The sequence below is a fragment of the Tachyglossus aculeatus genome, chromosome 4, assembly GCF_015852505.1.
Source record: "Tachyglossus aculeatus isolate mTacAcu1 chromosome 4, mTacAcu1.pri, whole genome shotgun sequence".
NCBI classification, from domain to species: domain Eukaryota; kingdom Metazoa; phylum Chordata; class Mammalia; order Monotremata; family Tachyglossidae; genus Tachyglossus; species Tachyglossus aculeatus.
This window is the reverse complement of record NC_052069.1, coordinates 79,255,504-79,277,342: the sequence shown is the minus strand read 5'-3', so window position 1 is coordinate 79,277,342 and position 21,839 is coordinate 79,255,504. Positions and strand designations below refer to the sequence as shown.

The 21,839-nt window shown below is 40.7% G+C and overlaps 1 protein-coding gene across 4 annotated transcripts in view; it reads right to left on the bottom strand.

The window, feature by feature from the left end:
- Positions 1-4,152: 4,152 nt before the first annotated feature.
- Positions 4,153-21,839, bottom strand: part of LRP12 (LDL receptor related protein 12) — a 113,535-nt gene continuing 95,848 nt past the window's right edge. For all 4 annotated transcript variants that reach the window (XM_038744963.1, XM_038744964.1, XM_038744965.1 and 1 more), the window contains 4 exons: positions 21,393-21,595; positions 14,637-15,741; positions 12,028-12,160; positions 4,153-6,019 (listed from right to left, as the gene is read on the bottom strand). In XM_038744963.1, coding sequence (XP_038600891.1) covers positions 5,150-6,019; positions 12,028-12,160; positions 14,637-15,741; positions 21,393-21,595 — 2,311 coding nt within the window. In that variant the 3' untranslated portion in view covers positions 4,153-5,149. The remainder of the gene's footprint in view (positions 6,020-12,027; positions 12,161-14,636; positions 15,742-21,392; positions 21,596-21,839) is intronic.

Here is a 21,839-nt window from a genome sequence, read left to right as displayed (position 1 = left end):
GTGGGCTATAAATGCGTGAATCATTGTTGTAGCACTTTGTATGGAGAGGGAAGGGCGGATTATTGAGGTGGTCTGAAGGAAGAACTAACAGGATTTGGAGACAGACTATGTGGGTTGAATGAGAGAGCTAAGTCTAGAATAATGCCAAGGTTACAGGTTTGTGAGGTAGGGAAGATGGTGATGTTGTCTACAGAGATAAAGAAATGAAGAGGAGGACAAAGTTTAGGTGGGAAGATGAAGAGTTCCATTTTAGGGGAAAGATGTTGCATAGCTGATACCATAATATGATTTATGAAAATTTAAAATTTAAGAATAAAGTTTAGCACAACACCCTAATATATTTGAAATTTCTATCCTATTTAAACCCAGTGGTACCTTGGGTGTTTCAACAGAGGAAGTGGTGTGGCCAAGTGACAGAGTGCTGGTATATAAGCCGGAGGATCCGAGTTTGAGTTCAAGCTGTGTTTTTAGCCTGTGTGACCATGGGCGAGTCATTTTACTTCTCTTACCTCAGTTTTTCCTACCTGTAAAACGTGGCTTAGTGGAAAGAGCACGGCCTTGGGAGTCAGAGGACGTGGGTTCTAATCCCAGCTCTGCAACTCGTCTGTTGTGTGACCTTGGGTAAACCACTTAACTTGTCTGTGCCTGTTACCTCATCTGTAAAATGGGGATTAAGACTGTGAGCCCCACGTGGGACAACCTGATTACCTAGTATCTACTCCAGCGCTTAGAACAGTATTTGGCACATAGTAAGCGCTTAACAAATACCATTATTAATATTACCTCACAGGGTTTTTGTGAGGATTGAAATGAAGTAATTAATATACTGATAAATTGGTTTGCAATACAGCAAACCAAGGCATTATTATCTCTTCTCTAGACAGTTAACTCGTTTTGGGCAGGGAATAAGTCTGTTTATTTTTGTATTGTACTCACCCAAGCACTTAGTACAGTGCTCTCCACACAGAAAGAGCTCAATGAATATGATTACATGAACATTATCATATTGTGGTGATGCCTTTGTAGATAAGGAGATTAGCAAATGAAAAAGCAAATTAAGCAAATTTCCCCAAAAATCCCAATCAAAATTTTTGTACAGAGATTGCAGGTAAAAATTTGGGTAAGAAACCAATTATATTTGTCTAGCAAATATTTGACATTTTTCTTGTGGAAAACAGGTCCCTACTGTTTGGTGTTCCCGAGGCAGAGCATTCATTCATTCATTCAGTCGTATTTATTGGGAGCTTACTGTGTGCAGAGCACTGGACTAAGCGCTTGGAAAGTACAAGTTGGCAACATATAGAGACGGTCCCTACCCAACAGTGGGCTCACAGTCTAGAAGGGGGAGACAGAGAACAAAACAAAACATATTAACAAAATAAAATAAATAGAATAAATATGTACAAATAAAATGAATAAATAAATTGAGTAATAAATACATACAAACATATATACAGGTGCTGTGGGGAGGGGAAGGAGGTAAGGCAGCGGGGAGGGTGAGGAGGGGGAGAGAAAGGAGAGGGCTCAGTCTGGGAAGGCCTCCTGGAGGAGGTGAGCTCTCAGTAGAGCACTGCCAATACCACCAGAAACAATAAATAACATGTCTTCGAGTGACAAATGATATGTTATGGATGTTCACTGAACAAAAATCTGCACAATCATTCCTGTGAAACTTTCACCCAGGGGATTAAAAAAAAAAAAGGTCAACTCTGATTTAAAGTAGTATTGATGTATCTTGTAGCACAGTCCTGAGAATACTGTTTTGAAAAATTTGGCTGCAAAAAAACATGCCATAAATCATTCTTTCCTAGAACAATATATAGGTTACCAGACTTTAGGGAGGTTTCAAAACTTGGCCATCTTTTCAAACAAGCATTAATTTCCACCAGTAACTAGTAATAAATCTTCTACTCTTTTTCTTTTTTCAAGCACAATTTTAATAAAAATATTATTAGAGGGTGAGATGCATAATGAATTGATCTTGAATGAGAAGTACATAGCTTCTGGAGATTTGCATCTTTTTCCAACCCATATGACCTAATAAGCCCCACTCTGAGCTCAAAGTGTGGGAGAATTGAGCTCAATCACAAAACCCAAACATCTGTATGGATCTTTGCTTTCTGCACTTGAAAAGAAAAGCCTTTGGTAAAGTCAGAGACAGCTGAGGGGAAAGTGAAACTGTGCTGTAGAATCTTCACTCTTTCAGGGCAAACAGTGAATGGGGAAAAGACTGAATTAATTTCAGAGGAAAAACTGGTGGAGTAATATGCAGGATGGCTTTGATGTAAAGGGGTAAAGTGCTTAGTATTTGAATTATTTGGCCTGAGGAAAGACTCAGGTGTCCTTTTCATCAAACAGTTGAGTTTGAGATAGTCTGTGGTGGAGTCAAGGTTATACAGTCTTTGAAAGAAAAGGATTTTAAATAATTGCACTTGGCCTAAAAGAGGCTAGAATGAAAATGGTATTTAAATTTCATCCTAACTCGAAACTCTCCGCAAAGACAGTATATAGCACACATATGTAAACACATACGCAGCATATATATGCACGTACACACACACACACACACACACACAGAGTTTTCTTAGAGAAAATGTTAGGAAAAGGTTTGAAATGCTAATGAGAAATGAGTTGAAAATTTAAGAAAGTGATTTAGGTCCTACTACTTAGCATGGGAGTCCCATGTCGGGCAGGGACTGTGTCCAATCTGTGTATCTTCTATCTACCCCAGCACGTTACAGTGCTTAGCACACAGTAAGTACTTAACTACCACTATTATTATTATTATTATTAGGTTAGTGATAGAAAATGTTTACAATGAGAAAAGTAACAGTACCGAAGTAACACTTCTGAAGAAGGGCTGCCTAAGCCCTTGTCCTTGATCAGATCATTTAAAATTGCACACTTTCAGATAAAATACTGAACAAAATTCATGATAATCCTCAGCAACCTACACATTACCATTGTTAAAATCAAGTTGTTAATCAAGTCTTTCTAGGCCTTAAAGGAGAATATTAATTTTATGGAACTATTTCTTCCATCAGCATATTTTACTCTGCTTCCAGTGTAACTCCCATGACACAGAATTATTTTTTTCTGTGCATAGTCAGTCTTTTGTTATTTACAATTTAGTACATTTAACCACTGTATCCTATTGAAAAGACCCTATTAAAATATAATATCTTGCTTTCTTCACTACAGTTTTTCACATAGTTTTCAGGCTGACTATATAAAAATATAAAAGGCTTCACCCTAGGCTTAAAGTTTAAACTGGGTTCAAATGACATCATTATAAATTTAAATGCTTCTCTTTACTTCTCTTTTAATGGTTTAATTGAAGTAATGCTTCTATTTTAAATAGATAATGACCATGTCAATTTTGTGTAAGCAAAATCATTTTACCCATTGAAATATTCTTCATTTTATCCTGATTCAGAAAGTAAACAGAGGGAAAATATGACTCTTCCTTCTAGTCTATTTCATTTTCTCTTGGACATGTTTTATATTTGCCTGAGTTCTGGAATGCACCAACACAAAACAACATCTTTTTCTTTTAAAAAGTACCTCAAGACATAACAAAAAGTCATTTTAATTTTGATACATATTAAAACATTGGAGTCAGGTTTGCCTGACGGCATAACACGACAAATGCACAAGACCTTAAACATGCTTTAAAATGACATTCAGCAAAGTATTTAAAATTTAATAAATAGCATAGTCACACACAAATACATCTTCATACTGAATCGTTAAGCTACTAAAACAGACTGGCAAAGAATAAATTAACAGTAGTTGACAATTAAAAAATTTAATTGGGTCTTCACTCTAGTAGCCACATAATAACCTGCTTATCACAAAATTTAAAACATTTTTTCCACTGACTTGCTTTGTTCCAACATGTAACATTACTAAAAGAAACAAAAACAAAACAAAACCGAAATCCTGTACACCTAATGAAAAACACTTTCTAACTATCAAATAACCAAAATTTTAAATACAACAAATAAATAGGGAAATTAGCAAAGCAATTTCAGTTGTAATAAAAATGCAACACCCCAAGAAAAGAGCTACGGAAATATATATATATATATATATATATATATACACACACAAACATATATATACACATGTGTGTGTGTATATATATATATAGGTGCACACATATACATAATCATTGCAGTATAAGCGAATAATAGTACTTAAAGTGATAGTGCTTGTGCACTAAGCTCATTAGAGACCTTAATATGATTTTAGTGCAAATCCCCTGGGTCCAATGCAAGCATATACCCTACATTAGGGAAAGACATATTACCAGTTGGAACTTATCTCGTACAATAGTTGTACGTGTTTCATAAAGTTCAAGAATTAATGCATAGTAGAATATCTTCGGCCATTTTATTCTGTCCCCAAACAGAGATGAAAAAAAAATGACTTGGGATTTTACATACCATTTGGTTTGTACCATATTCTATAGCAGTGTATTAAAGTTAATGATAGAAAATCTAGAAAAGGGCTTTTGTTTCTGCCATTGATTTATCTAACTAGACTAAATTTCATACATCACTGCACTTTGAGCGCGACAGGAAAAAAAGGATTGTGAAAGTTGTCTCCCTTTGATGAGTTCACATTATGATGAAATTCAAGAATATTTAGATAAATGTTGTAAATCAAGAACGTGGAGCGGGGGTGGGGGAAGGCTTGTTTGTACATTAACAGCTTTTAAAAGCATTTAGTATACTAAGTAACAAGATCTGTGTTGGCATTAATGCAACAGATTCCGCTTTAAAGGAAAAAAAATAATCCTTTTAATATAGGATAAATAATCTGACAGTCAAATAAGTTTTCAGCAGCCATGTTTCTACTATGAACTACAGTACCAGGATAAACAAATTAGAAACACATGGGATGAACGTGATTTACATAACGGTCTGGAGGCATAATGTATTCTCAGCTGCTAAAATGTTCACTCTAGTAGTCCATAGAGTAACAGGAAGTGTTTATTTAACCATGCAGGCTTACGCGTAATCTGATTTTTGCCCTGGAAGTTTTCTCTTTTTTCAACTCAAACTTGTTTTTTGAACTGGAAAGTACAAAACAATGACTGGATATTGCTCCAACTTGTACACAATCTCCCTTTTTCAACTCGTACCTAACAAAGTAACAAAGCCTCATCATCACTAGTTTCGTTTTTCAGCGCCGCTTCTAAGCAAGTGTCGGGTATCTGGGCAGTGTGGACGATACCGCAGCGCTCGCAAGGGCCATCGCGATTACACGGTCTCGCTCCCTGATGTGTGGCACTGTAAGGCTGCCTGAGCCCTTGTCCTTGATCTGAGGCAAGATCAAGAAGAGGTCTGGAACACTCGGTCGGATCGAAGTCCGACGCTCCGTCGGAAACTGGAATCAGCATCTCGACATCATCATCCTCCTCTCTTCCACTCACCCCGGTATCCAGCTGTCTCAAGGGACTTTGGTTCTGACTGACAGAGCTGGACCTGCCTAACGTGAAGCGCACCCAACGCAGACCTTGAGTCATCCGGTTTAACGCGCTGGTGAGTTGATGCCGGGCAGGACTCACGCTCGGGGGGTCTCCGCCTGTCCCCTCCCTTCCGTTTTCTGTAATCCCACTGCGGGTACTCTGGACCGAGGAACTTCCACATGCCCCTACGACCGTGGCTTCTATTGCCGACGTGGGCGGGACCTTCTGAGGCAAAGGAGCGGCGATGCCACCGACCGCTCCGGCCATGTCTCTCCGCTCGTTTTCGGTGTCCGTGTCATCGGACTCAACGGAAAATAGGTTCCGGTGGGAGTTACTCCTTTCTGGCTCCCTGCTGGTATTCTGGCTGGCGACGACATCATCTCCATCGGCAGAGACCAGAGCCAGGGAGCCCGAATGCCGGGACCGGGCAAAATTGAAGATCCGATTCCAAATGTTGCTGGACCTGCCGGCGATAGGGAGCCTTATTGATGTAAATCCAAGCTGAGAGCGAACCGCTAATCTTAGGTTTTCCAAAACCGAAGCCTGGAAACAGAAAGAAATGGAGAAGTCATTTCTGGGACTTTTCCTTTACAAGCAGCACTGACAAATAGAAAATTGTCTTTTTTCTTGAACCGATTGAGTGCTTTAAGGCTCTCATGTAAAATGCTAAACTGGCATTTAAAGTGCAATTTAAAGTCCACTGCAGTTTTGCAGGCCATGCAAAAATCTCACTTTTACAAATAGTTGTTTCGGCTCAGGGCTGCATTCATTTCCATTTAATTTGGGCAGCTTTACCCCAGATTTATTTTGGTACTGGTAAAGGTAGACTAAAATGCTTATGAAGACTACTATTTTTAAACCTGGAGTTTTCCTTTTTGCCTTGTCCCTCTATCTGCTAGCAAGAGCCATCTTGAACATTTTAGTGTAGCTGGTAATCAAGCAGACATCTATTTCCAAGATAACTACTGACAGCAAAAGATCCTTAGCATGAATTCACTAGTACTCTCTAAACAGCATGTTGTCTTCATTTTTTAAAAGGCAGACTAGCACTTTTAACACTAAATTTTGGATTTATGACCCTCCATAATGTATTCTTAAACATACTCACAGTATTAAAAATTCAACTCTGAAGCTGTTTGAAAAAACACTAGCACAATTTCACCTGCAGAGCACAAGATGCAATCACCAATCTATATTATAATTTTGCTAGCCAATCAAATCAATCGTATTTATTGAGTGCTTACTGTGTGCAGAGCACTGTACTAAGCGCTTGGGAAGTACAAGATGGCAACATATAGAGACAGTCCCTACCCAACAGTGGGCTCACAGTCTAAAAGGGGGAGACAGAAAACAAAACCAAACATACTAACAAAATAAAATAATAGAATAGATATGTACAAGTAAAATAAATAAATAAATAAATAAATAAATAGAGTAATAAATATGTACAGACATATATACATATATACAGGTGCTGTGGGGAAGGGAAGGAGGTAAGATCGGGGGATGGAGAGGGGACGAGGGGGAGAGGAAGGAAGGGGCTCAGTCTGGGAAGGCGTCCTGGAGGAGGTGAGCTCTCAGTAGGGCCTTGAAGGGAGGAAGAGAGCTAGCTTGGCGGATGGGCATAGGGAGGGCATACTAGGCCCGGGGGATTACGTGGGCCGGGGGTCGATGGCGGGACAGGCGAGAACAAGGCACGGTGAGGAGATTAGCAGCAGAGGAGCGGAGGGTGTGGGGTGGGCTGTAGAAGGAGAGAAGGGAGGTGAGGTAGGAGGGGGCGAGGTGATGGACAGCCTTGAAGCCGAGGGTGAGGAGTTTCTGTCTGATGCGCAGATTGATTGGTAGCCACTGGAGATTTTTGAGGAGGGGCCTAACATGCCCAGAGCATTTCTGGACAAAGACAATCCGGGCAGCAGCATGAAGTATAGATTGAAGTGGGGAGAGACATGAGGATGCCATACATCCATAACCATACATCCACATGCAACCACGGGACTGCTTGAGAGTTCCCAGTCCAGCTGAACAGATCATTTTGCTTCACAGTGGCAAGACACATAAATTAAAGACTGGTACCCACTTCCTCTTCCCCTTGAGACCCAAATCAAAATGTCTCTTCCCTATTAAAATCCCTTTTGCCCTTTCTTCACCTTTCATGCAGACGGCCATTTCCCCCTATAACCTACATCTTTGGCCTTCCCTCTCACCCAATTTCCAGGCACGCATTTTCCCATTTCCCAGTCAGTCAATCATATTTATTTGGCACTTACTGTGTACTAAGCACTTGGGAGAGTACAATATATCAAACACATTCCCTGCCCACAACAAGCTTGCAGTCTAGAGCCCTCACCACCTGGCTTTCCTCCTTAAATCATAAGTATTTCTTTTTTCCCTCCAGCTGCTTCCCTAAAATGAACATGGTCATCTCTTCCCATTCATGAATCCCACATCCTGAACGATCACATCTGTCATTCCTGCTACCGGGAATACCCCCTGCTGCATCATTAAACCATATTCCTCCCCTTTCTGATATACCTCTACTGAAAACTCACTTCCTACTTATAACCTTTCTAGATTCTCACCCAATTTCCCTCAACCCGGATCACTCTAGCTAGTAACATGTTTCTGAAAATAATTTTAACAGTACTCATTATTCTTCTAAGTTCAATGTCTCTGGCACTTGCACTTTTGACAGTATGGTCTGGTGGAAACTGCGTGGGAAAAAAATGGTGTTCAGCAAGGTTTAAGTATTATTAGCAACTCATTTTATATTAATGTTTATGCCTTTGCCCATCTCTCCCAGTGGGTGTAAGATGAGGGACATATACTGCCTTCCTTCTTCCTTTGTAAACTTTCTTCTGTATCTTTCCAGTGCTCTCCCATTATTTACTTCTTTCCCTGAGAATCTGTCTTCTTCCCAGTTGCGACAATCAATCCATCCATCAATCATATTTATTGAGCACTTACTGTACTAAGTAAGTACCAAGTGCTTGAGAGAGCACAATGTAACACCTTCAACCTGATTTGTTCTTCTTTCTGCCCAGTTTCCTCCCACCTCCCCTTTTGGGATTCAGGTACGCCAAATCCTTGAGCTCAGTTGTTTTAAGAATGGGTCTGTGATTTCCAGTGGCACACCCACTTTTGTTAACCTCCTAATAAATCCACTTCTCCTGCTGGTGGACAGCATCAAATGAGGAAGAGTGGAGAGTCACAGGACTGGTGGGCTACAGGAAATCAGAAATAGGTACTGGAGTAAGGAATAAGGAGGATTCAGACAGACTGAAAATGAGCTGAGAAGGGAAAAAAAGAGGTTAAGACAATTAACAGGATGGAGGCTGTCTTCATAACAAAAGCATAAAAGTACGGAGTTCCCAAAGAGAAACTGGTGGAACAATAGGTGGGACATCTGTTGGCATGGCCACATGATTAAAATTGTTGACTGAAAAATTGCAAAGAGCAGTAAATATAGCATGTCTTTGTGTATATTACATATATCTAGTCAGTTCAGCCAGAACCAATGCTCTCCACAACACATTTCAGATAGAATAGGATGGCAAAATTTAGGAACATTCTTCTAACAACGCATGCTTGTCTGGATTTTAGACTGTGAGCCCACTGTTGGGTAGGGACTGTCTCTATATGTTGCCAATTTGTACTTCCCAAGCGCTTAGTACAGTGCTCTGCACATAGTAAGCGCTCAATAAATACGATTGATGATGATGATGGATAAGACACAGCACGGTTTCTGAAGAAATGACTATGCAAGTATCTACATCTCTGCTCCTGCTCTCTCCCCCTCTCCAGGCTCGCATCTCCTCCTGCCTTCAGGACATCTCCATCTGGATGTCTGCCCGCCACCTAAAGCTCAACATGTCCTTGTCTTCCCTCCCAAACCTTGCCCTCTCCCTGACTTTCCCATCTCTGTTGACGGCACTGCCATCCTTCCCGTCTCACAAGCCCGCAATCTTCGTGTCATCCTCGACTCCGCTCTCTCATTCACCCCTCACATCCAAGCCGTCACCAAAACCTGCCGGTATCAGCTCCGCAACACTGCCAAGATCCGCCCTTTCCTCTCCATCCATACCGCTACCCTGCTCATTCAAGCTCTCATCCTATTCCGTCTGGACTACTGCATCAGCCTTCTCTCTGATCTCCCATCCTCGTGTCTCTCTTCACTTCAATCCATACTTCATGCTGCTGCCCAGATTATCTTTGTCCAGAAACGCTCTGGGCATATTACTCCCCTCCTCAAAAATCTCCAGTGGCTACCAATCAATCTGTGCATCAGGCAGAAACTCCTCACCCTGGGCTTCAAGGATCTCCATCACCTCGCCCCCTCCTACCTCACCTCCCTTCTCTCCTTCTACAGCCCAGCCCGCACCCTCTGCTCCTCCGCCGCTAATCTCCTCACCATACCTCGTTCTCGCCTGTCCCGCCATCGACCCCCGGACCACGTGATCCCCCGGGCCTCGAATGCCCTCCCTCTGCCCATCCGCCAAGCTAGCTCTCTTCCTCCTTTCAAGGCCCTACTGAGAGCTCACGTCCTCCAGGAGGCCTTCCCAGACTGAGCCCCTTCCTTCCTCTCCCCCTCGTCCCCCTCTCCATCCCCCCCATCTTACCTCCTTCCCTTCCCCACAGCACCTGTATATATGTATATATGTTTGTACATATTTATTACTCTATTTATTTATTTATTTTACTTGTACATATCTATTCTATTTATTTTATTTTGTTAGTATGCTTGGTTTTGTTCTCTGTCTCCCCCTTTTAGACTGTGAGCCCACTGTTGGGTAGGGACTGTCTCTATATGTTGCCAATTTGTACTTCCCAAGCACTTAGTACAGTGCTCTGCACATAGTAAGCGCTCAATAAATACGATTGATGATGATGATGATGAAGTATCTGACAGGAGTTGAGCATTCCTTAATATGGAACTCTCAAGACCACAGCCCCTGTATCTTAGGAAAACTGGTTGTACTCCCATGGCACACCTCTAGTCAGATGACATTTGGAATGTTTCTGAACGTATTTTCTGAGCTGTTCATTTCATGTTTATAAATGCATACAGAGAAGACAAGGAGGCACTGCCGGCCACATGTGGCCTGTAGCCCACACTGAGAACCCCTGTTCTAAGTAGTTTTTAGGTTTTGAAAACCTACTATGTAGTTTCCATTAAAAAAAGCTTTAAGTGCCACCTGGTGGTTATAAAAAGCAATACTGCAAATAAACAAATACTAATGTTTCACAAAATAAGGTCAAGGAAAATGAGAGAATAGAATATTTCATCGTTTGATCTTTCTTAGGAGCAAGAGAGAGTCAGTAGAAGAAGTTGGAACATTTGCAGTGTTGGTACACAAAGGGATCAAACCTGAATATGGCAATCTGGAAAAAGCATAACTGGTCTTTAAAATAGCTTATGCTAGAAACACTTAACAATGTGATCAAAAAGCCTACCCTCAACTGTAATATTTAACTGTCAGGGGAGCTGTATGAGCAAGGGATGCGACACTGGGTCTGTTATCTGAGTCATTTACGGAACACTCCATTCCTATATAATACAGCACCAACGGAGATGGGTTGGGCACTTTTTCTTTTCCTAGGGATCCTTAAGTGTACCTATCACTTAGAACATTTACAAAGAGAAGCAGCGTGGCCTACTGGAAAGAGCACAGACATGAGAATAGGGACCTGAGTTCTCATCCTGGCTCTCCCTCTTGGGTGCTGTGTGACCTTGGGCAAGTCATTTAATTTCCCGTGCCTCAATCTGCTTAGCTGCAAAATGAGGGATTAAATATCTGTTCTCCTCCGACTTAGACTGTGATCCCCATGTGGTATACAGACTGTGATAAACCTGATTATTTTGTATTTACCCCAGTTCTTGGTACCGTACACAGCACATAAGCATTTAAATACCACTGTAACAATTATTATAAAACAAAGCCTTCTGCATTTCTTCATACTGCAGATTTCCCCAGAAACTATTTTGTATAGCCTAACACAATTGCCTTTTTCATAGATCTTCCTTTTCTGAAAATTAACCAACTTCAAAAATGGTCTTCTATGCTGCAAATTTCTCTATTTTGAAAAAAGTATTCAAATTCACCAAATTATTAAGTTCCTACTAACTGGAGTATGAATTCCTGACTTAGTTATTTCAAGATCTAATAAAGCTGAAATATCAAAGCTTAGTCACAAGATATGATTTTAAAAGTTTCAAATGAAAAAAAGTTACAAATGAAATAATTAAAAACCTTATCTCTACCAACATACTTGAATACAAACAGGTTAGACAACTTGTAAAATGGATTAAGATGCTGCATTTTAAAAAGAATTCAGACTAAATAATGAAGAATATAACAAAAACCTCTGAAAGATGAAACTCAGGAGAACTAGAGCGGGGAGGAAGGGAGAAGAAAAGAGGAAAGTGTGAAATTGTGTTTTATCTATTTAACACACATATAGTTATAATCAATAATTCTCTTCTATTCTCCCAAGTTTCCATTTCATCTTTAGGAGGTTTCTGGTCCACTTGCAAATAATCAACGAAGGCTTACCTGGTTAGGGGAACAGACAGGGAAATCTTCAACTGGTGGGATTAAACCCTGAGCGATCAATTGTCCATAAGATGGAGGCGCTTCCCTTCTCAACAGCTCTGCTTCAACTCTCGACAGCTGTGTTTCAAATGATCTTTCAAGATGAGCAGAGGAGAAATAGTGAAATCACATATTAAAACTATATTTTTTTGGCATTTTCAAGTGATAAGTCTCTCGATTTCCCACAGTCTGTAGACTCCTTGTGGGCCAAGATTGCATCAATCAATGGTTTTTATTGAGCACTTATTGTGTGCACAGCATTGTACCAAGCACTTGGGAGAATACAATATAACAGTTTGGTAGACAGCATCTACCACCTCTGTTGCATGGTACTTTCTCAAGCAACAAGTACAGTGTTCTGCACATCATAACTGCTCAAAAAATACCAATGATTTTTCCGAATACAGTAGTTTGGCTTCTTGGGTAAAAATCTTTCTTTCCAGATCTCAGCTTCCTAGACAGTCACTTATGCATAAAAGTTTCAGTAAACTCTCTAACTTCTTTAAAAGACATTCAGGGAAGTCACTGACCATCTAAAACCATATGATCCTCTGCTTGAAGCAGGAGCACAGCCCTAGCAAAAGTATGATAATACTGGACACCGGCCACTAAATCAGTCGTCAAGCATCAGGTCAGCTGATGGTGCCAAGTTCTCAAAGGAAAATAATATTTTTACTGGCATCAGCTCATACTCTGAAGGTCCTAGGTATTTAAGGAATGTATATATCTTTATAGTATAACCTGCAACAAATCATTCACATGCAAATCTGGGCAAATAGGTCTGAAATTTTGTGGATTCAGTTAATGGGGCTGATATAATAATAATGATGGCACTTGTTCATTCATTTATTACTGTGTGCTAAGCATTGTTCTAAGTGCTGGGATAGATAAAAGGTAATCAGGTTGTCCCACACGGGGCTCACAAGCTTAATCCCCATTTTATAAATGAAGTAACTGAGGCACAGAGAAGTTAAGTGACTTGCCCAAAGTCACATAGCTGACATGTGATCATACTTTGGAGCCTGCCTTTGTTCTGGTTATGAATTCTGACAGCACACTGTAGAGGGAGAGGATAATTCAAGTTCCTGAAAACAGGAGGCAGCAGTTTTGAAAATTATTTTTGGAAATGTGATTTCCCATTAGATTGTGAGTTCCTTGAGGGTAAGAAATGCATCTCTTATTTCTATGGTACGCATGTACAGCATACTGCATTTAAACAAATAAATGCTATTTTTTAAATCTCTGTACGCTCTAAATGATAAACTAGCAATGACAATAAACTTGTAATCTGAAATAAAGTCTACCCAAAAATTCGTCAATACCACAGTTCTTTAAGCAGGTTTCATTTGAAAACAAGAACTAGTGGACATAGTCTTCAATGTTAATTTGCTATTTTTATGCTACCTTTTTTAATGTGAAGACAGAGAATACATACAAAAGTTTATTTAACTATTTAAAAGGTACAAATCCACCACAATTTTAATGACAACCTGAGCTACAGGCAGGGAAAGATCAGTCTACCAGAGAAGCAGCCTGGTCTAGTGGATAGAGCATGGGCTTGGGAGTCAGAAAGTCATGGGTTCTAATCCCAGCTCTGCCACTTATCTGTTGTGTGGCCTTGGGCAAGTTAACACACTTCTCTGTGCCTCAGTTACCTCATCTGTAAAATGCAGATAAAGACTGTGAGCCCCATGTGGGACAGGGGCTATGTCCAACCCATATTGTTTGTATCTACCCAGTGCTTTATACAATGCCTGGCACATAGTAAGCACTTAACAAATACCATAATTATTACTATTATTATTATAAAGGGTAGCCGTTTGCTTGGAATAGAAATCATATATATGGTAAATATTAAAGAGATACTAGTTTGGTTTTTTTTGATAACCACTTTTTTAAGAAGGAGGAATGTCTCTGTTGCTGAATTGTACTTTCAAGTACTTAGTACAGTGCTCAGCACACAGTAAGTGCTCAATAAATACAACTGAATGAATGAATGATGAACAAAAAACAAAGCAAAAAAAACCTCCCCAAAATTCTGTTCTCTTATATCACTCACTGCCTATGACAGCCAAGTAACAGGAATTTGAGTAATGGAGAAAAACTGCCCCATCAGGTAAGAAAAAAGTAGAGCCATCGGCAAATATAATTCCTCTACTATCTGGTAAGAGAATCCCATCAAGTTCAATACTGAGAATCAGCTCCCAAAACTGACAGAATGAAAATATTTCAATACAAGAACATGAACAAGTGAAAACTGAGCATAATAGTGTTTGCTGTATCCACCAGGATCTCAAGGGTGCTACACCTTTCTGAGGAACTCCCTAGTTCTTCTGCTTCTATTGTATGCTCCCAAGTGCCCAATAAAGAGCTGTGCACCCAATAAGAGCTCCTGATGGTGCTGATTATCCAGAAATATATGCAAAACAGGGAGCCAAAGGCATTCTACATTAACTGAAAATATTTCTTATAATTGTTAGTGAGGCTATTTCTTTTTGGGGGCGGGCAGTAATTTTAGCCAACTTTTCACAATTCACAGAGTAAATAACAGTTCTGGTTTTGATACTGACCTCCGTTCAAACATTCTTAAGGAATAGAGCTTACAAGTGCATCCCAGGGCAATGACTAAGAGCAGGCCGCAGATGAGACTCCCTATTACAGCTGCAGTTATTACTCTGGTAGGCACAATTACCGGGCAATTCTCCTCATCGCTGCCGTCCCCACAGTCATCCTGAGAATCACAGACCCAGCTTTCAAACACACATCGGTTGTTTTTACAATGAAAGTTTCCGGGCTGGCAAAAGAAGCAGTTCTTTTCGTCGGAGCCATTGGGGCAGTGATTTTGGTAGTTGCAGCGGTCCGAGCGAGGGTAACAGACCCCGTTCCTGGAGCAGGGAAATTCCTCCTTTTGACACATGGTACAGTTGATCTCGTCCCGTCCGTTTGGGCAATGCCAGTATCCATCACAGCGCTGCTGCTCGGTATAGCAACCCCAGTTACCCCCACAGGGTATTTCCCAGGGCAGGCAGAAGCCGTCGACTTGATAGGTGGCATTAAACCCCCGTGCGGCATTTACTTTGTCAGCACAAAAATGCACCCTGATCTGTCCAGACGAAGAAACAACTGTGAGAGGGGCATGAGAGTCAAAAGCCGTTAACACCCGCAAAAGTTTGTGTGGGTTCTCTTCTAACCCATCATATATCTTGACATAATCACCGTAGCCTGTACCGTCCAGTTTAAAGTCAGTGAAGCGCAAGATCACTTTGCGATGATCACCGGTGTCTATTAACCAGGTACAATTGCTTCCGGGAGGGTAAAAATCTGGATAATTGGGGGAATTAAAAGTACCATAGAAATATTTCAACCACTGCCCACAAGTTGGAACATCACAGTCGATCTCATCTCCCAGGTCCAGGCAGTCGATGTTTCCATCGCATTTTAAAGACTCGGGAAGGCAAGTGTAAACTTTGGTGAAGCGAGACAGACACTGGAACTGGTTGTAAGCACACGGCTGGAAAGAGAAAGCCGTCGGAGAGTTGGCTTCTTTGGCACAGATCTCTTCGTCGGAATTGTCTCCACACTCGTCCATGTTGTTACATTTCCACATCTCTGGAATGCACTTCCTGTTGCCGCAATGAAACTGGTCACATGCACAGTTTGGCTCATCAGATTTTCCTATAAAAAAGAGGGATGGATATTTAATTTTAAGAATGAATGTCATACTTTTTTTGTTTCAATCAATGGCACTGAGAGTTTCAACTTCTTTGAATTTTCAACTGCCCAGTTCTAGCTCATCCAACCTGGCTGCTGCTCTGGTTGGTCTCAGGGCAGTCCTGGAATTCAGATACTTTGGCAGCAGAATCAGTGAGAAGTGGAACCACTAACATCAATGGGTTGGAAACCGCAGTCATTAGGCAGACACTTGGACCAATTAGGAAGCAATCTCACAGAAAAACATTTTTCCATCAATTGATCAATCATATTTACCGAGTACCTACTGTATGTAGGACATTGTACTAAATGCTTGGGAGAGAACAACAAAATTGGTAGAGATGTTTCCTGCCCACAACAAGCTTACAATCTGGAGGGGGAGATAGTCAATATAAATTGTATTGAGGTTTCTTGAGATGAACCACATGTTTTTCTGTGTTTCTGTGCTGAACCAGCAAAAAGTTCTAGTACCAATTTTATTTATCATTGCTGGTTCAAATAAAGCACAGTCTGGATTTTTTTTTAATAGTTTACCAGTATTTTTTTTCACAGTGCAGAAAGGAACTACATTTCTATAATTCCTTATGCTTTTGTAAAGTATTTTCAAATGTATGACAATCAAGATTGATATTTTTCAGAATCAAGGTTAGGACAATTTGAATAGACAAAGAATATCCTGTAAAGACAGTCTTAGTAGAAAGCTAGCACGGGGGAAATTACAAAAGGAAAAGGTAATTCATTCATCAAATTTAGTTAATCACTGGTTTCCTGGCTGAGATTGCCTAAATCATCAAACTATGTATAATGGTCTCAAGCCAGTTCCTAAAGGGCATGAAAAATCTAAACAATTTATTCATTATATTCCCATCACTGAAAAGCTGACATATGGTCAGTTTGTTACTGAGGGCATCAGGTTAACCCCATAAATCTTTTTTGAAAAAAACCTAAATGCTGGAAACTAAAAAAGTAACTGTGCCTGTTTGCTTATTACCGAAAAAACCCAACATTCCAAAATTTACTCTCTGATTAGTTTATGTTAGTTGGGTAAGAACCCAGTGCCCACAACTTCTGTAATAAGCTCATTGTGGGCAGGGAATGTGTCTGTTTATTGTTACACTGTACTCTTCCAAGTGCTTAGTACAGTGCTTTGCACAGTCAGCACTCAATAAATATGATGGAATTGAACTAGATTAATAGGTAGATTTTTTTTCCATCTACCAAACGAGAAAAGATTATTCATGCAATCTTAATTTCTGCTTTAGTTAAGCTTAACTAAAACAACTGTTGATCAGTTAACTAAGACTTGGTCATCTCTATTTCCTGCAAACTATCCTCAATATGTATTTCCCCCACTGGACTGTAAGCTCATTGTGGGCAGGGAGCACGTCTACCAATTCTGTTGTATTATACTGCCCCAAGCGCAAAGTGAGCCTTCAATAAATATCATCAATTGATTTCATAATCTACACCTCACTTTACATTTCACACACTGACTTTGAATTACCAAGGTTTGCCTGGAATTTTATTTTACCTGTTTCTCTTCTCGATTACACTATATGGAATTGCCACATTCCTTGTGAGACTTCATGAAATTCCTACATTATCTAAATTGTCAGGTAATGGAAGTGTTTAAATTAAAAAAAACCTGAAAACTATTTTAAAATACTAGAAAAGATGAGAACATAAATTAGGTTTGGCATACAGTGGTTATGAAATGGCACAGATACTCAGAAAGGAAGATTATTGGGACAAGCCAATAGCTGTATCAGAGCATCATAAAAAGGCATGGTGATTTACCATGGGCCAGGAGTGATAGCTACAGGAAGCAACTAGTATCCTTCAGGTGAGTGTGAAAGCTAAAATGAAAAGCTTCATGGCCTAGGGGAAAGAGCATTAGTCTGGTAGACCAGGGACTGGGTTCTGACATTTGCCTGCTGTGTGGCCTAGGGCAGGACACAACTTCCATGTACCTCAGTTTCCTCATCTGTAAAATGGGGATTACATACCCATTCTGCCTCTCTCTTGTACTGTTAGCCCCATATGGGACAGGGATTGTGTTTAACCTAATTATCTTGAACTTTTAACCCAAGTATAGTGCTTGACACAGGTAAGTGTTTTACAAATACTACAATTCTTATTAAATGGACTGGGTTCATAGTTTACTATTGCTTCTTTTAGTCCTAGACTCGGCTCCGCTGGGCCCCATTCTAGTCTCCTTTCTTCAGGCACTTAAATTCTCACATTCTCCAGCAGAGTTGGAACAATGACATGCCTATCATTTGCCACTGCTTCTATCCTTGAAGTACTAAAAATAGACCCTGTTTCACCCAAGCTCCTCCATTTGGGTCACAATAATAATAATAATAATGATGATGATGGTACTTGTTAAGCGCTTCCTATGTGCCAAGCACTGTTCTAAGCACTGGGGTAGTTACAAGGTAATTATGTTGTCCCACATGGGGCTCACAGTCTTAATTCCCATTTTACAGATGAGGTAACTGAGGCACAGAAAAGTTAAGTGACTTGTCCAAAGTCACACAGCTGATGTGGCAGAGCTGGAATTAGAACCCATGACCTCTGACTCCCAAGCCTGGGCTCTTGCCACTAAGCCATGCTGCTTCTCAGTCTCATAACCGGTCAACCCCAAGACTTGGGACTGCAGAAAAGAAAATGGCAAGCCATCTGCTGTTCAGCTCTCTATACTAGCTTCCTGATGACCAGAATCTGGTTCTTTCCTCCCTTCTCACCCCTAGCCTCTTCGCTGAAGAAAACCACTCCCCCAAGCATTCCTACTGTGACCTGGCTAGATTTGCCCCTTGGCCTCATATTGTTTTTCTTTCTCAAGACTCTTGCTAAATTCAATTTTACACTTTGTTTCAAAATGGAAAGACTACGTCTCCAAAAGCTCAAAGCACCCTGTCAAAAACCAATGAGCAGGACAGAAAAAAAGAGGGAGAAAAGAGGATGCTGAGTAGGAGCTGGAAACCTCTTCTCTTCTTCCAATTTATGTACAAGCACACACACGTACACACATACATAATGAAGGGTGAAAAAAACCCCCATGAAATTGAAACAAAAACTTGAGTTGTAAGGTAGGAGTATTTCTTCTCCTGGGCAGTTCTAAATTCAGCAAGGTATCTTCCTTTGAAAAAACACCTTTTTCTGGATTCAGCTCTGTCCTAGACTCAATCTAGGATACCTACTTTATGAGAAGGCAGAATGAAAAATCCACCAACAAAGTTTGTGGGAAACGGACATGTGTAGTTGACTTGAACTGGCTTTCTCTTAAGTACTTTTTTAATGGCTTTCCATTATGATCAGGCACATCTTCTACAACAAAAACACCCCAAAATGGCAACGCCTACCCACCTCCAGAAAAAAACCCAAAGCAAGCACAATACAAATATTCTCACTTCTCATTTATCCTAAATCATAAAGAAAAATTCTTGACGATGCTATGGATTCACTTCTGTGGAGCAAATGAATGCTACGATGATAGGTACATTAGGGAAGGAGTAGAAAACAAGTGTGAACTAAAAGGAATGAAGTAATCATTCATTATGGGAAGAGGACATGTCTGCTAATTCTGTTGTCTTGCACTCTCCCAAGGGCTTAGTACAGGTGCTTTGCAGTAAGCACTCAATGAATACCATTAATTTATGAACCCATAAATTGAACAACTCAGTTTACTAAGTTTGGAGTCTTGCATCAGGGAGATAGACTAGTCTGAGCCCTGACATTTTAGGACTGAGAACTTAAGTGGAGGGATTGATTTCATGCTAGTTGCTTACTCGGTGCCATTGGCATGCCAGTCTCTGGCAGTCAGATTGCTGCTGGGCCATGGAGTGCAGTGAGCTAGCGGGCAAGGGCAGAGCTTAGCCGACTGTGAAGGGCATGTATGGATCCTTGCCCACCTTAGGCAGAACTGGGGCTAAAACATGGGTCTTCTGATTCTCAGAGCAGTGCTCTTCTCACTGAATCACGAGTAGGACTACTCTCTTCCAACAAGCAATTATGCTGCTAATTACAGGAAATCCTCATTTCTGTTTGAAAATAATTATCCACATGAGGGCTCATCTTGAGAAAGAAGAATCGTGTTTTTGCATGGGTCCAAGAGAATCTTTGCTAGGTTCACTTATTGGTTGGGGAAGTTTTCAAACTAATCCAGAACAGCCTCTCTCCTCTCCAGGAATGAGATCTACACCCTTGCTACCCAGGTATTGATTAAGGGTGAACATGGCAGGTCTGCGAAAATGGGGAACTTGATGCCCTCTGAAACCTAGGCCAATCCTTCTCCCCCCGCCTCTTTAAGGATTTCTGTTTGACCTATGGAATACATTTCCACCCGAGCCCACCTCTTGACCACTCAGCTCCTAAAAAAAATGAGAGTGAACCCAAAACTATTAAGCACACCAACAAATTTAGTTGACCTTGCTTTATGCGGGATGCTGACAGGCACTCAACAGAAACATCGCCTAAGCACACAACCACTATTTTGAAAGTCATCCTGTGGTCAAACGACCAAATGTCGGGCACTCCTGGCTGTACCTGTGTGGAACACTGGTGGAAGGTTGAAAAAATACACGAGAAAACAGCATTTAACCATCCTAACGGTACCTTCGCATGCTACCAAGCTAGTAAAAGGGAATATTTGATACCAGAGCTTTCTTCGGGGAAAAAAAACTAGCTGGCATTAGATTGTGCTAGTATAGGTAGATACGTAGCCATACACTTGCATCTTCACACATGTCCCTTGAGTAGCTGGGACCACTCACTTGACATGGACTTCTTGGATCTGCTGGTTGCTGTGCCTGTCTCCTTTATCCCACCACCGAGTTTCCTAGACTTTATGGTCTCCCCTATAACCCTCCTCCATGGCAATGGGTTGTAGAAACAGATGTGGGACTGGAAAGGTGTCAACCAGTTGTCATGTGGATAACTGGGATCCCAAGGATGTGCTGGGATGTGAGATTACTGATACGTGGCTCCATGCGGCAATATCGATTTTACCTGGATAGTGTAATCCTCCTAAAGTTAGATTTGGCCCCTATGCAGTTGGCAAAAGATAGCATTTCCAGTAAAGAAATTTCCTTTCTAAAAGTTACACTGAATTTATGCAAAACCAGCTCATTTTATAGATCAGTACGGTATTTGTTAAGGGCTTGTTACTATTTGTTACTATGTGTGCAGCACTGTTTTTAGTGCTGGGGTGGATACAACTTAATCAGATCGGATACAGTCCCTATCCCACTTGGAGCTCACAGTCTAAGTAGGAGGGAATAGGAGTTAATTCCCATTTTACAGTTGAGGAAACTGAGGTCAAGAGAAGTTAAGTGACTTGTCCAAGGTCACAAAGCAAACTTTGGCAGGCTCCAAAATCCAGGTCCTCTGACTTGCCAGGCTCATGCTCTTTCCACTAGACCATGCTGGTCCTCCAATTCTATATAATAATACGGTGGTCAGGTGCAGTGCAAATGCTGTGGGCTTGTTTGCAAGATGAATCACATGTTGATTGCTGAATATCAAACTCAAGAATCCAGTGCAATGCTAGCCTGGAGATCTAATATCTAGCCAGATTCCAAATCACTGCTATTATAACCTCAATTAAAACACACCTGAAAAATACGTTAGTCTGAAACCCTTCCTGGAGATGCTATCATCTGAATGAAATCTGATCCACACGTGGTCCAGTGAAGAAATATATGGTGATGGAATCGTGGAACCACAAGCTCTGTAGCCTTCAATGTTCTTAAAGGTCCCGATCGTTAACCAGTCGGAGCTGCATCGTCTTGATCCCTGAATATCAAAGTCCTGAAAACTGCAAAAGGATAAAGAAACAAAGGTCAAAACTGATTAGAAAAACGGGGTTATTTACAATGAACTTAGGAAATCAAATTAGAAATATTGTTGATGGTAGCAGGGCCACATGGATCTTAGCTGCAATATTTTCCCTTAATGCAAAAGCAGAAAACATACTCTCTCTTTCACCTTACCATAAAGAAGGCTGTGCATGCTATGTGCCTTATGTGTTTACCAACTGCTGATTTCAATATGAAGAGTAG